Raw genomic sequence first — 17147 nt, 5'->3', positions numbered from 1 at the left:
ACATGCCAGCTGAGATTCATATTTCACGACAGCACCCATTTAAAGGCCCAGTGTATACTTAATGCTCACATGATGTAAAAAACAGAGAACCTTTCCATTTTGTTTGATCAGTAACATAGAAGACTTTTACTAATGAAACCCGACCCTTTCATGGTTCATTAGCTTCACTTTTGCAAGTAAATGGAAAAAGCAGAGAGGATAGGGGGGATAGGGGTATAGGGGGTGGTCAAACACACTACTGAAATTTAGAAGAGTTAATCAATCTCCACTTTAGGACCATAATTGCATCCTTTGCTTTTTCCAGTCAGCCATTCGTCATGAAAGGCCTGTGTCCACAACATCCTGACCTTAGTTAACCATTAGGTACCGTGATGTACATATACAGACACAGACACCGCTGTCCTTGTGACAGTAGAACTGGAGCATATATCTAACGGATCTGAAGTTGCACAGACTTTGATGGTATTCAGCCTGATGGACTCTACACACAGGTTTGGGAAATACAGAGTGGAGCGGGAAGTGCTGGATGAGCTGAGACTGGAAGAGGTAACACAGAGAAAAATACTCTCCGACACTGACACGTCTCTGACCGAACGCTTCAAAGATTCTTTAAGGTAAAGAAAACCCTCTTGATTTTTGTGAATGTCACCTTCAATAAGCAAAAACATAGACCTATGTTGAGTACATTTTCAAATATCTTCCAGATGTACGGTACCCAAACTGAAAAGAAGTGTGATGAGCAGCTTGCCTGTACTAAACTGGCTGCCAAAGTACTCAGTCTGGGACTATGGCATGCCAGACCTCATCTCTGGCATCAGTGTTGGCATCATGCACCTGCCTCAAGGTAAAACAGTCCAACACGTTAAAGTCCATTTGAATAAAATTGCAGTACTTCCATGAGTAGAGGGTATTTGTAATCTGAAATTCCACAATTTGCAGAAATAATCATTGTCCCTTTTGGAGAATAGTTTTCACTTTTAAGTAAAACTAAGCCTAAATTGATAATTGTAACAACAGGTAACACTTGTTTTCCACAGGTATGGCGTATGCGTTGTTGGCTTCCTTGCCTCCTGTATTTGGACTCTACTCATCCCTTTATCCGACATTAATCTACTTCTTTTTTGGAACATCACGTCACATCTCTATTGGTAAATAGAGAGAGAAAGAGACTCTGACACTGTACAATGTGTAACCTCTGCAATAACATCTGTCACCATCTTTTATTGTGTTTAGGTACATTCACTGTGCTCAGCATCATGGTGGGCAGTGTGACAGAGCGACTGGCTCCAGATGTGGATTTCCTCAAAATGAATGGGACGAATGTCACTGCAGAAGTGGACATAACTGCCAGGGACTCGTACAGGGTACAGGTGGCAGCTGCTACCACTGTGTTAGGAGGACTTATTCAGGTGTGAATATGCAACATCCCACAGAATAAAACCATCTCCTGTTTTGCTGTTCCAGCTGCCAAACTCATGTATGCATTCATGGTTGTTTACATTAGGTGCTACTGGGTTTGGTAAAGTTTGGATTTGTGGGAACATACTTGTCCGAACCTCTGGTGCGAGCTTACACAACAGCTGCTGCAGGCCATGCTGTGGTGGCACAATTAAAGTACATCTTTGGCGTTTCACCGACTCGGTTTAGTGGTCCACTGTCTCTGGTGTATGTGAGTACTGTCAGCTTAACAAAGTTAAATATAATCTTATATTTATGATGACTTAAAACAACAGCATTGTGTGTGTGAAGCTTATGATACGTGCTGTTTTCTTCCCTTCTTTTCAGACTCTGAAGGATGTTTGCTCCTTGCTGCCACAGGCTCATCCTCCCACTGTGGTGGTCAGTGTCGTGTCCATGGTGTTTCTAATTGCAGCCAAGGAACTCAACTCCTTCTTCAGTTCAAAACTGCCAGTGCCCATCCCAGTGGAGCTCATCACAGTGAGTTTTCATGAGGACACACTCTCTTGCATTATGTTACGTCTTCATCTGTGTCCTCTATGCTGATGCTGATGCTGCACTAGCAGCACTAAAAAGCAGCTGAATCAGCAGTAACACCAGGGCCTCTGCATTTGTGCAGTCCATGGCAAAAAAATACATCCTTGTAGCAAATAATTAGGTCCACATTTAGAGTATGATTCACCAGCTTTTTAATCATTGAAAGGTTGAAATGTGTTTGTGGTCTGTTTTCTGTGATTGCTTTAGATTGTGGCAGGAACACTGATATCAAACTATGCCTGCTTGAACACCAACTATACTATTTCAGTGGTTGGAGAAATTCCTAGTGGGTAAGGACTTGAAATAAACCTGCAGTGCAGTTCAATTTCTATTCCACAATCTTGGATAGTAGAACTGATTTTCCATTTCCTTTCAACAAAGATTGAGTCCCCCCAGTGTTCCGGATGTGAGCATTGTGGGAGAAGTCATGGGTGATGCTTTTGCATTGGCTATTGTTGGATATGCCATATCTATCTCACTTGGAAAAACGTTTGCACTGAAACACGGATACAAGGTGGATAGTAACCAGGTGAGTCAAAAATCTAATGTAATATTACTTGAATTCTCTTAAATGTCACCAACCAATTTCATATTTTGCATTTCTTTCTCTGTTTTATTCTGCTAATTCTTATGTTTCTGTGTCAACACGCAGGAGTTGATTGCGCTCGGTCTCAGTAATGCAGTAGGAGGTTTTTTTCAGTGCTTCTCTGTCTGCTCCTCAATGTCTCGAAGTCTCATCCAGGAGACCACAGGAGGGAAAACACAGGTGAGTGAATTTACCGAAGTCACAGGACTACAACAAAACAAAATGAAGGACAGAGATAGTTAAAGCTGTGGTTTGTAACTTTTACAAATGAATGAAAGTCTGTTACATTCAAATACAATGCTGATTAACCCTTGAACACCTAGGCCTCAAAATGTCCGTCTGGACTGTTTTTTGCTTATTTTATTCATAAAAGGGCCAGAAAACGTCCTGTGAGTAAGTGCTTATGCCCATTTTTCCAGAATAACTTTCAATTTCTGACTGTTATTTACAATTTACTGCATGTTAAAATAGTGTATTAACAATTTAATGAAGTAAAACCAATACATTTTATTGAGAAAAACCCCCCACTATAGTTGTACATAGACACCAGATGTTAAATTTGAAATTTGAAAAGTATGAAACATATTTAAAATAACATTTGTTAAAGTCTTTGTCTCAATGTCCAAACAACTGACTTATTACATGCCCGCTTCTGCCAATCAGCCTGTGTCTACACCTCACAGTTCTAAGTTTCCTGGATACAATTAATGCTCCAGTAAAAGACACCTCATAACTTACTGAAGTACTGCAGAAAAACTACATTTTCTTGCTAAAACTAGATCAAATCAGGACAGCGTCCAGTGTCAAGTGTTTTTGAGCTTTTAGAAAATCATCATCACAAGCCAAAGTTACTGTCATCCTAGTAAACAAAATAAACAGTAAACATCCATTTATACCAGTTATCTGTTACTTTTGTGGCTGCTGGTTGCGATCACTTACCCCACCTTTAGTAGTTATATACTACGGATACATTTTTATAAATGTGTGTTATTTACTCAAACTATTCCCAAACACTAATCCACATTGATTGCTTTTGACTCGCTTGGTTAACTTTGTGCTGCTCTTGCAGATGGCTGGATTGGCCTCAGCTCTAATAGTGCTGGTAACCATCCTGAAACTTGGACCACTGTTCCAGGAGCTGCCAAAGGTTCTGCTGCCTCACATTTCGTCATTACTGTACAATGATACACAAAGTTTGTACGTGTCTGTGTTGTGATGAAGTTTAAGACGTGGGTTTGATGCGTTTTAGGCCGTCCTCGCTGCGATTGTCTTTGTTAATCTAAAGGGAATGTTCAAACAGCACTTTGACGTCATTACACTGTGGAAGCACAGCAAGATCGATCTGGTAAGAGTATGAAGAATGTTTACGATTATAAAAAATGTCAATGTTACGTTATAGTAACAGAATTTGCGTAGTGTTGATTCTGGAGAATGTTCTTTTAAGAATGGGTCATGTGATGTGTCCCCTAGGTGGTGTGGTTGGTCACATGGGTGTCAACACTGCTGCTGAATCTAGATCTGGGTCTGGCAGCTTCCATCACCTTTGCTCTGCTTACAGTTATATTCAGGACTCAGATGTAAGACCTATCTGCACTTCAGCATATTATATATTTGTCACTGCCTAATTATGCTGTGTGTGAGTGTGTGTGTGTGTGTGTGTGCTTGGATCTGTTACCTCTAAAGGACCTTTTCTGGCATAAACACTGACCTTCTCAGGACCTGTAGTTCTCATGGAGACCAAAACCTGGTCCTAATGAGGCAGAACCTTATTTCTGAGAAATGATTTATATTTAGGTCTAAGTTTTGGGTTGTGATAATTCCTACATCACCAGATTATATCTGTTTTTTACTCAATCCTTAGGCCAACATACTCTGTTCTGGGAAATATTCCAGGTACAGAACTGTACTTGGATATTGAGACACACAGAGAGGTAAAAGCATAAAAAAAAAAATTAATATGAATACAAATTCACTGCGACAAAAGCTAAGGCTGTTCCTCTGTCTTTCAGGCAAGAGAAATTCCAGGTGTGACTATTTTCCACTCCTCTGCCACAGTATACTTTGCCAATGCTGAGCTTTACCTGGAGGCCCTGAAACAAAAGGTTTGTTCTCTTTCTTAATAACACTCTGTCTGACTTATAGCTGTAGCTAGTGACAATTTCAACAAAATGGTAAAAATTAAAGTTCCTTGTTTTATCCGACAAACATTCCAAACCCCCAAAACTACTTTCAGTTATGAAATGTGACAAATAAGCAGCATATCCTTGTATTTTAACCCTTAGTACTCATGCGGCACAGATCTGTGCCCCCATGGTAAAACTCCTTATATGGATATTCTGGAGGTGTGTGTTTATAGGTCACATATTCAAGCTTTTTTTGTCTTCTTGTGTGTTGTTGAGTCAAAGTTATGATTCATTTTATGTCACATTTTTTGCAGTGATATAAAGTAGCAATAATTGTGCAGATGTCACAAAATAGAGTGTTTTTCTTTTCTTATTGTTCATAAAAATAAGCGAAATTTCACAAATTCAATCTGATTTTAAACATTTTGAGTACTTTTTGCTCAATTAATTTTGTCAGATTGCCTAGGTTGAGTTAAAAAAAAGGATATAAGACACTCTATGTTGCACATTCTTGTACCCTCTGTATATACTGTAAGTTTAAACATAGTAATGGGAAAAAGCAGCTAAAATGCTCTGTGTTCTAAGAGGTTACATGGCAAACAATTAACCTTTTGAAATAAATGTAGAAAGATTTTCTGTCAATTCTTCAGTTCCTTCGGTCTTGTATGATGGTCAATATTTTATCTTTTTCTTTCTTTCTTTGTTACCTGTCTCCAGAGTGGGCTTGACATTGGTAAAATGATCATCTATAAGAGGCGACAGGAGGCTAAACAGAAACGCAGAGAGAGAAGAGCTGAGAGACGGGCCAAGAGGCAGGCCAAGAGAGAGGTAATACACGGGAAATGTATGTTGTTGTTTGTCTTCATGGCCCTGTGGTCTCCTTGTCCAAATGTGATGCTCTCAAAAGTCTCAAAAAAAGTCGAGAAAGCACTCAGTCTTTCTTCTTTTGCTGACACAAGAGACGAGCACAGAGAGGAGCCGTACAGCCGCCGTGTGCACCTGTGTTCTCTGTGGAGGAAGAGGCCGGCTGGGGCGACACACACATGGATGAGAATGTCACAGGCAACGTAGATGAAGGCTGGACGGAGAGAGAGAACGGGACAGTGTTTGTCATCCCGACCTCTCCCCGAGCACCAGACAGCCCCTGCAGATGGGAATATCTAAAAGGAGGAGCTCCAGACTCGACAAGTTTGGGCTGGATGTCTGACCTGCAGGACGGAGACACCACCACTCTGGGCTCCAGCAGTGAGGACACGCTGAGTCGTGACCTGGAGCGGGTGTCGCTCGGTTCTCTGGGCAAGTGGACCTGGGACATTCACTCCATCGTTCTTGACTTATCCACTGCAAACTTCATTGACACGGTGGCTATCAAGACGATTAAAAATGTAAGTACCAAAAGGGCAAATATCCATTAAAGAAAGTTGAATGGGAATTGAAGCCATTAGTGCAACTTTTGAAGCTTGAGTAACATGCAGGTTGCCTTGAAGTTTTTTGGGCAAAGGTTTTCTAAAAACAACAAATTATATGATCTTAGAAGGCTACTGGATACTATTATCTGACACTAGGTTAAATAGGGTCTGCATGATTGTGATATTCCTTTTAATTGCTGAGGATAAAAATATTATTTCTATTCGTATTTGGTGTTTATTAAGTGTGTTACCCTGATAGTTCACTGTGAGATAAGGAGAAATGTTGATGAGGATAAATAATCAGTATTTATTATACTCACAGATTTTCAAGGACTTCAGTGAAATTGATGTGGATATCTACATTTCTGGCTGTCAAGGTACAAAGGCGAACACTTAATGACTCCATTCAGGCCATAATCGTCTTTGTGACGTCTCACGGTGTCAAACTTTCTCCCTCTCCAGCCTCTGTGGTGGAAGAGTTAGAGCTCGGCAACTTCTTCTCCGAGTCAATAACAAAGAGACACCTCTTTGCCTCCGTTCACGACGCTGTGCTCTACTGTCAGGACCACCGTGGAGCTACATCATTTCCCACATTTGAGCCATCAGTGGTGAGTGTGAGTTCAGTGTTGATTTTCAGCTGTCTAGTAAATCATGGCAGACAAAGTGTCAACTATACAACCAAAAAAATAACTACTTTTTACTATGCCCACTGCTAAAACACCACAATTGTCCCTGTAATAAAGTATAAACTTATCTTATTGAACAATCTGTGAAAAGCATTAGATCGTGTCAGTTTAACTAAATGATGGTGTAAAAACTGGTCTGATTTCAGGACATGCACAGCTGTACAAAACTGTAAGGACTCCACTGGACAACAGGATCACAAAACTTGTAAATACATAAATGCTTCAAATATACTGATATTTATACATTTCATCTTCTGACAAGTGTGACATATTATTGTAATTGAACTTTATTCTGTGTAAGAGAGTTACAGTGCATTCTAATAATAAAAGAAAACAACCCAAAAACAGCAAAAAAATCCAAACAAATGTGTATTTTAATCTTAGTGGAATCTGAGACAAGGCAACATGCATCAACTGACAATGTAACGAGCCTATTTGGTCATCTCAATAACAAGGTAGGACATTGAAATGTTTCGAGGAGCCATTTCAAATTTTCAAGTGCAAATCTCGTCCACGGCAACAGCAAAAACTGTGAAGCTAACGCGTGCAAAAGGGTGTCTGTTTTGTTTCTAGTGCAACATTCCTATGACGGGAAATTGAAGTTGATGGAAAACAAGATCGGCATAACAATATCCAAGCAACATTTTCTTACCAAAAGCTTCTCTTTACAGTTGCATAAACCCACTGTGAATCAATTCCCTGAATAAGTCTTGTCTACATACTGGTCACAGAGGGAGTTACCAAAAACATTGTGCAAAGGATTGAGGGTAGACTTCTTTTTTTTTTAAATACAAATTTAATCAGCTACAAGTCTTGATGGATGTCGGAACTCTGCATGTCAGTGTTCAAAGTCAGACTTTCATCCCCTTCATCCTCTATCTCCTCCTCATCCTCCTCCTCTGGCTGCCGTGACACCAGCTGCTGATAGCGAGCTTGTCGAGCATAGTCCGGATCAATGTTGATCCATTTATTGGCGACCCACTTTGTGCCCTGAGTGACAACACAGCCTCCGTGCAACGCATATTCATCCTGCTCCCCCACCCAACCTATTGAAGAGGAAAAAAGAGACACTTAAATTAAATTAAGTTAAATTTGCATTTTTTATCACATAAAAGGACTTTGTACGTAATATTAACCCTTAGTGCTCACTAAGCATGGATCTGTGCCGCATGTGCGCCCATGGTAATTTGCCATGGAAATAATATACAACTCCTTATATGGACATCCTGGGGGGGTGTGTTTATAGGTCACATATTCAGGCTTTAAAAATGCATTTATTTCATCTTCTCATGTGTTGTTGAGTCAAAGTTAATTAATTTTATACCGCATTTTTAGTTGTGATATAAAGTAGCAATAATTGTGCAGAAGTCACAAAATAGATGTGTTTTTCTTTTCTTTTCGTTCATAAAAACAAGCCAAGTGGACTTTGAACTGTGACGTTTTTCCAAATTTCGTAAAATTCAATACGATTTTAAACATTTTGAGTACTTTTTGCTCAGGTGTGTTTATATAGTTGGTGAAAATGACTTTTTTTTTGTTCATCAGATTGCCTAAGTTGTGCTGGAAAGGATATAAGACACTCTATATTGCACATTCTTATAGCCTCTGTATATACTGTATGTTTTAATACAGTAATGGAAAAAGCAGCTGAAATGCTCCGTGTTCTAAGGGTAATAATAACATCTAATACAGACTAGCACCACATATATATTTGGCATTTTGGCATCATTTTATACATTGAACTGCCCATTCCAGTTTTAAATATATGTTCCCATTTACAATAAAGACATGGAAATTAAAAAGATAATGAAAATCTTACCTCTTCCGTCAGAAAGGTAGTTGTACCAGAAAACAGCTGTCCCTTTGGTGGGCTTCACCCTCAGGTTACTCTTGTCACAATTTCTCCTGGTGTCCAAAAGGTCCACGTCATTCTGTATGAGACACTAAGAAAAAAAGACACAATCAAACCCAAACTTGTTAAACATCAGGCCCATGCACACACACACTCTGACAGAACACCGGAGCTAACGCAGATATGAAAGACATGCACAGTATGTACACAGTTTTTTTTTTACAGTGCTCTCCGAACACATTTCCAGACCCATACACTATTACGCACCACTTCATCATAGGTCCTGTTGTCTGCCACAGGGAATGCGGTCTCCCCGCCCCCGTCAACAGAGTTCAGGTAGAAGAGAACTGTGATGTACCTAAGTATGCAGCACAGATTTAAATTGACACACACGTATGGTGCAAACAAACACACACATTCAAACATACATAGAAACACTCCACAAATAAGTGACACACATCTTCGACGTCCCACACACTAACATGCCAGCTGTTACAATGGAGTGTCGATGCACAGTTTAGTGCCACACTGGACAGATGGGTTCAGTTATTGACAGTTATCCAGTCAACACCTGAGCAGTCTCACCTGCAAGATGTCTCAAAGGGAGTGGAGGTGTTGGCCGCGAGTCGCGTGTGTGTGCACGCGGTTTCGGGATACACGGGGCCGCTGTCGTGGTGGGCGTGGTAATGTCCTCCCTTCTCATAGCGAACCACCTGGAGCGGTTCGCTGAGGTCGACTAATGTGGGAGGGAGCCGGGTGAGGCGAGTCACTCTTTGTTAGAGGTAAAGGAGAAGATTTGATAAAGGAAATAGGGTAATTATATTTCTAAATCATTCTCTTTTTATTAGTGAGAAGCAAATCTCCAATTCATACCAATTTAAAGGAATACTGCACCGATTTGCATTTAGCTTTGTATTACTAGAATAGGGGTAGTATTTTTGAAAAATTGTGCTTCCCAACCTCAGTTTCCCTTGAGTCGAGAAATATCTTCTAGTGACACGTGGTCCGAGCCTTGAAACTGCAACGCTAATTCTGCACTTTTTAGACCCACTTTTTAGGGACGGGGAATGTAAACAGTGTCCGCCCTCACAGTTACAGTAACAGAAATAGGTGGCTGGTGGGCACGTAACAAAGAAAAGAATGAAGATATTTCTCAACTCACGGAAACTGAGGTTGGGGGTAACAATTTTTCAAAAATACTACCCCTACTCTAGTAATACAAAGCTAAATGCAAATCGGTGAAGTATTCCTTTAAGTCATAACAAGGCAAAAAAAAAAAAAGAGAGACAAAAGGCATTGACATAAAACAGCAGGGTAGTAGCGTATCTTCCTAACCTCGTCTTGATGTCCTGGAGGACCTGGTGTGCTCCTTTTCCCTGGTAGAGCCACGTGTGTCTGCTGTTCCTCACCAGCTGACTCCTTTTCACCCCTCGCTGCAGCAGGAAGCGCTGAAAGGCGTCGTTGCTCAGCAGCCTGAACTCATCCAGACTTAGCAACCCTGCCCAGTGTAAATAAACAAGAAAGTAAACACAACGCTGATGCCCTCGATACAGCTTTGAGTAACGATGATCATCTATATTAATGGCTGAATTTAAAACTATGTTAAATTATTATTATTATTATATTATTATAAAATATATTATACGTTAGTATTCATATCATGAATCTACACAAATTAATATATGAATACATGTATTCTTTATAAAAATTAAAATGTCAAACCTTATTAATGGATGCTGAAAATTGTGAACTATTTTAATGGTCACGGTTGTATTTTCACAAAAACACCAGTGAAGTCTATATAAATATTTGACACTACACTGGAGTGAACATTTTCCACACGTATGTATAAAAATATACCCACAAATTAACCCTTAGTGCTCATTTAGTAGTGATATAAAGTAGCAATAATTGTGTAGGAGCCACAAAATGTTCTTTTCTTTTTGTTCATAAAAACGAGCCATGTGAACGTTGAGCTGTGACATATTTACAAATTTCACAAATTCAATCTGATTTTAAACATTCTGAGTACTGTTTGCTCAGGTGTATTTATAGAGTTGTTTTTTCCATCAGATTGTGCTGTAAAAGGATGTAAGACACTCTATATTGCACATTCTTATGTATTTATGTGTTTAAACACAGTAATTGAAAAAAGCAGCCAAAGTGTTCTAAGGATTAAACATAAAACTTTTAGATTTTATTGCCTTTTTGGAGGCAACAATGTGAATTGTCTGTAACTCCCGTAATATGATTTCAAGCACAGTATGTAAACTAATTTATATGACATAAAGTAAAAAGGAAAAGTGATTAGTCCTGGTTTGAACCCAAAGTAATGAATGAAGATGATTTCTAACCATTATTATCCTTGTCAGCTTTGAGTCCAGCATAGATTTCTCTCAGATTCTCCGGAGTCAGCCAAATGCCATCCCTCACGCGAGAATGAGTCAGTATCTGTTAAAGAGGTCAGGATGAGTTCATCTACTCTGTACTCTCAAACTATGACACTTCACATGCTTTCAGTGTGTCCTGACAATGCATAAACACAAAGACATACACCTCGTGGAGCTGCAACTGTCCGTCCTGGTTGATATCGAGAAGGTTGAAAATCTCCTCTGGGCTGAGGTTGAGCTCCTTGGCCAGCTCCTCCTGACCTTCTTGCACCATTAACTGACTTTCCATGAGACCCTTGAGCTGTGCCAACTGCATCACAACACGACACTCATCCTCAGACAGAAACCCAGGAATCTCTGCAGAGTAAAACACAGAAAAACTGAGATACAGAGAAAACTCTCCTGGGACGGCAGGATTTTTTGACTGCAGCACTTTCTGTAACGCATGCTTTACATTTTCTCATTTGCAGCTCTTGTCACGTTGCATTATTGTGTTGTATCATTGTTCTATTTTACAGTAGCAGCAGGTTTACACAGCCCCGAAATGGAAATGAACCAACTAAAAGCAGATAATATAGGCTGAGTAATTGTTTAAAGCTTTCCCACATTGTTGGGCTTTGCTGCTTCGTTTTATTTCAGATGATTTATGCAGTAGAAATCTCGCCAATAGAGATACCATACCATAAGTTCTGAGAGACTGTGATGATCATTTGTTTCCTGAGGTTCAGATGAATCAATAATCACGATGGCAGACGACTGTGTATTCACTGAAGTCAATCCATTTTAGTACAAATGTATTTCTGTTCATTTCCCTTAACTGGGTCATATGTGCAGTGGGAGCACTCTTGCCTCCGAACGTATTGATCAGCTTCCTACAGCTTTGATTGGTCACACAATGCTTTGTGTGTTCATTATCGTTCATTACTGCTACACGAGCGGCCCTGACGTTAACACCTCTTTAACTGCAGGGTCATCAAATCTGCAGGTTTTTAAAAATACTTGAGTTTGACATCGCTGCTCTCTCTGCCCTGAGCTGCTGTCATCACATAACAGTCTCACCATCTCTGCAAAGCTCTGCAAATCCTTTTTTGTTTTGTTTTTTGCAGCATAGCATTTTTTGTCATCAGTGCATTTGGCACCAGTATTGAGGCAGCCCTCGTAAACAGAGTATCTGTATAGTGGAACAGCCTGCTCTCCCTCTTAGCTGCTGTGTAATTGGTCAAAGCCTCCTGTGTCTCACTGCACTCTGAGATCTGATTGGTCCAAATCAGCTGCATGTGATGGGACATATTTAGTTGGGAGGCTGTAAACAGAGCTCAGAGGTACAGTCGTGTCGCCCTCTCTCTGAGATCATTTCATTTATATTATACTTACAGTTAATTATTGATAATTATTGACATAAATCCTCCTGCACCTACTGCAAGAGGTACTGGTCACTGGCTGCCAGACATCAAGACTTAGTACTCTTAATGGTGAAACCACATTAGTCCATTTTGTTTTAAGCGTGAGGGTTAAGCCTAATATCCTCATTAAAAAAGCAGAGCTCTCTCCCATTTTTATTTGAAAACACTCAAACTGCTTTATACAGTAGTCAGAACAGAACACTTAGGTTCACTTTCAGGTTTATCGTGTTGTCAGTCTCATAATGGAAATCCTTATTTTATACTTTTCATTATTGCTGTTTTTCACAGCAGTACAAATCACTGCAGAGGAGAAAATCAGCTTCCTGGTTAAACCTGCATGCCTGAATGATCATGCACCTTTCTTAAAACCGTAAGCTGCAACATGCACTGTTTATGTTTCTCAATATAATATCATAGAATCTGGTCAAGCTGTCACACTTTAAAACGAAATTCGGATGTCTGTTAAAATTTGAACCCTAATAACCTGTTTGGAGTTCAAACTATGCAGCCCAGAAGTGCATCAAACCATCTGAAGTAAGTACAACATTGCCCAGCAGTGGGCGTTAGGTGCTAAGCTTGGCCTTAGATGAGGACAGTTATTGTTGTTGTAAAGTAAAGGTACTGTTCTCAGTCGAAACGCGAGCCTGACCAAGGACTTTACTGTTCCAGACCGAACTGTACCACGATGGATGCACACAGGGACATTAAAGTGAGGACGGACACTCAGGGCAGTTGTCCTGAGTGTCTAAATGTACGGACAGACGGGCGAGGCGAGAATACAAACTATTCAAAGGAATAAAATGTCACATAGAATTTGTTGAAAAACCCCTGACAGCTCTGCAATGTCATACATAAAATACAATACTTGAAATCATGCGGAACAATTTGATAGGAGTAATTGGAGCATTGAGGGGGGCATCATCCACCCCTACCCCTCAAGCCTATGCTTAGAGCCGGCCCTGGACGTGTGTGGGGTTTTTTTGCTCTTACCAAACAGCAGAGGTTTCAGACTCAGAGTCCGCATTTCATGCACTTTTCCTGGCACTAGTGTCACAGTCTGAACATGTCCCACCTGAAACATAAATCACACAAGTGATGCTGTAAGTGAGTGAGTGGGATACAGACAGAGAGATTACACTGAGGCAGTGATGCACACGCCACATCCACAGTACTCACTCTTATCCCCTCGATTCTTTTCAGAGAAACATCTCGCAGTATCTCCGTTTTCGATGGCGGACGTCGCGTCTCTGCGCGCTGCTGGTTGTCGCTGACAGCGTCGCGCCTCGGGCTCGCGTCGTCCTGCCCGCTGCTGTAGTGCACGTAGAACAACAGCGCGATGACATTAATGATGTAAACGTGGAAAAAGACCATCACGACCACGAAGTAGGAGCGGGAACACACGCTGCTCTTGTGGCCGGCGAGGCGCTCGCACGGCGGCCGCAGCGGCAAGGACGCCGCGCTCCCGGACGCGGTCGTCGTGTCCTCGTCGTGTGCGGGTTCCCGGTCGTCAGTCATTTTCCTGAGAGAGTCAAGGACCTGATTCCTCCTCTGCAGCAAAATCCACGCGATTCATCAAAAACAACAACAAGACGAGCGCGCCTGCTGGACGCTCAGATGTGGAAGATGGAGCTGAATCTGAAAGAAAATCCATTCAAGATCAGCGGTTGTTCATAGTGAGGATGTGCGCGGTGAAGCAGAGAAGTCATCTCTCATGGGAAATGCATGGTGAATGGGTTTTTGAGCCGCAGCCGCGGACACTGCAGCAGTCAGCGGCGGCAGCAGAGCGCACTGACTGCGCATCCGAGTCCACCGCGGAGCTCCTTCCACGAAAAACACTGAGCAGCGTCGTTTGAGTGTAATAATCACACCTTCAGAGAGGATCCACGCATTTAAGAGCGCAACATCACACTGATCCGTGGATACAGTGAGAGTCAAACCCAGCCCGAGCCAGACAACAACAGCCCTGTTCACCGTGCTATACTGACCTCTGCTGACCTAAACACACACGTGGCTTAACTCGCGTGTCAATAAATCCATACCTGACATCCTCAGTTTGTAGGTTACAGTTAGCAGCTTTTAACTTTGTTTACGTTATTTACTAATACCTTGATTTATATGAGGTGCTGTTTGTAAAGTGACTCAAGCTGAAAATAACGTCAACATTTTGCCAAATTTAGCTCCAAACAATGTGTAAAAAATATAATAATGTGAACTTTTTTCCACATTTACACCAATATTTTTAAAATTTAAATAAATATTTTATATTTATATTTAGCATTTATATTTAACATTAACATTTAAATATTATATTTAGATTTCATATTTAAGATTTGACAAAAATTAAATTAAAAACATTGTTTGGAGCTAAATGTGACAAAAATGTCGATGTTATTTTCAGTTTGGGTCACTTTACGAACGGCACCTCATAGATTTATGCCCTGCTCATGTTGGTGGGTAAATACTCTGCTATCTTAGTCGGAAACAACATCTTTTTGGCTAAGTATAAACTCAATGAATTATCCATCTATCTTCTGCAGCTTTATCCTCCACATGAGGGTGCCCACCCCCACACGACATTGGGTGGAAGGCGGGGCCCCACCCTGGACAAGGTCACACAACCATCCACTCTCACACTCACAGTCAATCCAGAGTGTCTAATTTGCATAATCCCCAAATCTGCATGTTTGTTTGAACTGTGGGAGGAAACTGGAGAACATGCAAATGACATGCAGAAACCCAGGTTTCAACTGTGTGGCTTATATGAATTATCATGTTATTTCATTTTGTTCAGATTTTAGATTTCTCATCAAACACACAGAGTCTGTGTAACATATTTATTTACAAGGTATCACTATTTTACAAAGTGTTATCCATGTCCACCGTGAACATGCAGTATATATGTATATATGTATATATATAGATATATATATATATCTATATCTATCTATATATATATGCGTATACATAGGCCCAAGACTGCAAGAGTTTAAATTTTTGATGATGCCAGATATTAATGGTGCACAAATCACAACGTGAGCCTGTGCACGTTTAAAGCTGCAACCTAATTCAATGAAAAGTGACTGAGTGAAAATGAAACAGACTACAAATCGGTCTGTACTTGATCCTCAGAGCTCATTATATGCACACGTCTCAGCTCTATACTGCTGCTGTCAAAGCTGCTGCCTTGATGATTAACACCATTATATTATACACATGTCAAGAACTAATCTGACAGTACTTAAATATAGCACCATGCATCTGCTTCAGGTCTCTTTCTTCTATTTCTATATATTTTTCCTCTCTTCCCTCTTTCCTTTTCTCTCCCCACTTTACCCTCACCTCTCCTCTCTCCCCCAGTTTCTCCTTCCACACCAAACAGCCGAGGCAGATGACTGGTCTCTCTATAATACTGTAATGTCTTCCCCTCACTATGGTGAGATTATTTATGCTTTGATTTGGTACTAATAAATACACTTTGTTAGATCAGAATTATTTGATTTGGTAAAGTATGAGATAACGTTGGACTTAGAACACAATTTCTTTGTTATATCACAATCACAAACCTCAAGCTCAACCTGATATCAACCCAACTGTCACATCCGGCTGCCTTGTTTATGTTGAAGAGTAAACTCAGTTAATGTCACAGTTTAGAGAGTTAGAGTTGTTCCTAATTTCACAACAGTTAAGTGCCGTCAAACATGATGCTGTGTTTATATATTGGACGTTTGCATCATTGCTAATATTGTTTAAAAATGCAAAAAAAAAGAGAAAATTATTGAGTTGTGAAGACTTGATTAATGCGATACGCAATCCTAAAGATTATGTACTGATACACCTTATGTAACTAACTTACATTAACCTTTAGTGTTACCCAAAGCAAACAACAGCTGATGTTTGTTTATCTACAGAATCTGTCAAAGTGAAGCCTCTTCTAACTGTATTTACTTCCAATGAGCAATGTCATGCTCAGCTAATTTTTTTGTTATTTTAATATATCAGCTCTGAACAACAGTATCGTTGCAGTGAGAAATCAGTTAGTAACTTAGTTATTTAAGAGTTGCTACAAAGCAAGTAAACCTGTGTGAAACCAAACCCAGACAAACCCAGTGTGTTAGTAATACAGAGTGCCTGCAGGTGGCAGTATGGTCCCCCGATAGCAACACACTGACATGATGTACTCATGCATCCAAATGTTTCATGGAGTACAATTCTATCTGCATGCTTGGCTCAGTGAGCTGCAGCTTATATTACTGAGGTCAGAGCCACCGCAGCCTTCCACCATACTGATGAGGGAAGACCTCATTGTTGCTGTCCAACTTTCTCTGGCCCGAGGAGTCAACTATGTTCTAATTTTGGGAACACGAATCTACAACAAAAGTAATAATTTAGTCTTTGTCATTTCATTTGAAATCGCACCGCAATACACGCACAACAACATAAATAAATGTATCTAGTTCTTACTTTATATTTTATTCAGGGGGAAAAAAAGAATGAATAATTCAATTCAGAACTTCAGTCAGTGAACTTTAATGAAGTTGGGTCTTGGGCCCAGACCCAACTTCCACCAGTGGTACGTGAGCTTCCTCTGGTGGTACTTTGAGGAAAATTAGAAATAATGTTTATATACACTTTATATATAAGGCAGAATTTTGTGTAGAAAATAACAACAAAATAATATATTAAATAACAATAATCAGATCTCT

At 40.2% G+C, this 17147-nt stretch overlaps 2 protein-coding genes across 2 annotated transcripts; one reads left to right on the top strand and one right to left on the bottom strand.

The window, feature by feature from the left end:
• The first annotated feature begins 412 nt into the window (after positions 1-412).
• Positions 413-7060, top strand: slc26a6l (solute carrier family 26 member 6, like). Its single transcript, XM_058632678.1, has 19 exons — positions 413-614; positions 705-844; positions 1038-1148; positions 1234-1409; positions 1505-1669; positions 1786-1938; positions 2203-2285; positions 2377-2524; positions 2648-2761; positions 3651-3728; positions 3831-3926; positions 4052-4158; positions 4443-4512; positions 4591-4683; positions 5422-5532; positions 5664-6089; positions 6436-6490; positions 6576-6721; positions 6946-7060. The coding sequence occupies exons 1-19, from the start codon at positions 460-462 to the stop codon at positions 6970-6972; spliced, it is 2454 nt and encodes an 817-aa protein (XP_058488661.1). The 5' UTR covers positions 413-459; the 3' UTR covers positions 6973-7060.
• Positions 7061-7068: 8 nt separating this feature from the next.
• p4htmb (prolyl 4-hydroxylase, transmembrane b) lies at positions 7069-14424 on the bottom strand. Its single transcript, XM_058632680.1, has 9 exons — positions 13621-14424; positions 13435-13516; positions 11208-11398; positions 11006-11102; positions 9987-10149; positions 9237-9422; positions 8919-9009; positions 8619-8742; positions 7069-7845 (listed from the first exon to the last, which is right to left on the bottom strand). Exons 1-9 carry the CDS (start codon positions 13957-13959, stop codon positions 7604-7606), a joined length of 1515 nt encoding a protein of 504 aa, XP_058488663.1. The 5' UTR covers positions 13960-14424; the 3' UTR covers positions 7069-7603.
• Positions 14425-17147: the final 2723 nt, after the last annotated feature.

The sequence above is a fragment of the Solea solea genome, chromosome 6 (genome assembly GCF_958295425.1).
Source record: "Solea solea chromosome 6, fSolSol10.1, whole genome shotgun sequence".
NCBI lineage: Eukaryota > Metazoa > Chordata > Actinopteri > Pleuronectiformes > Soleidae > Solea > Solea solea.
This window is presented reverse-complemented; position numbering and strand designations above follow the sequence as displayed.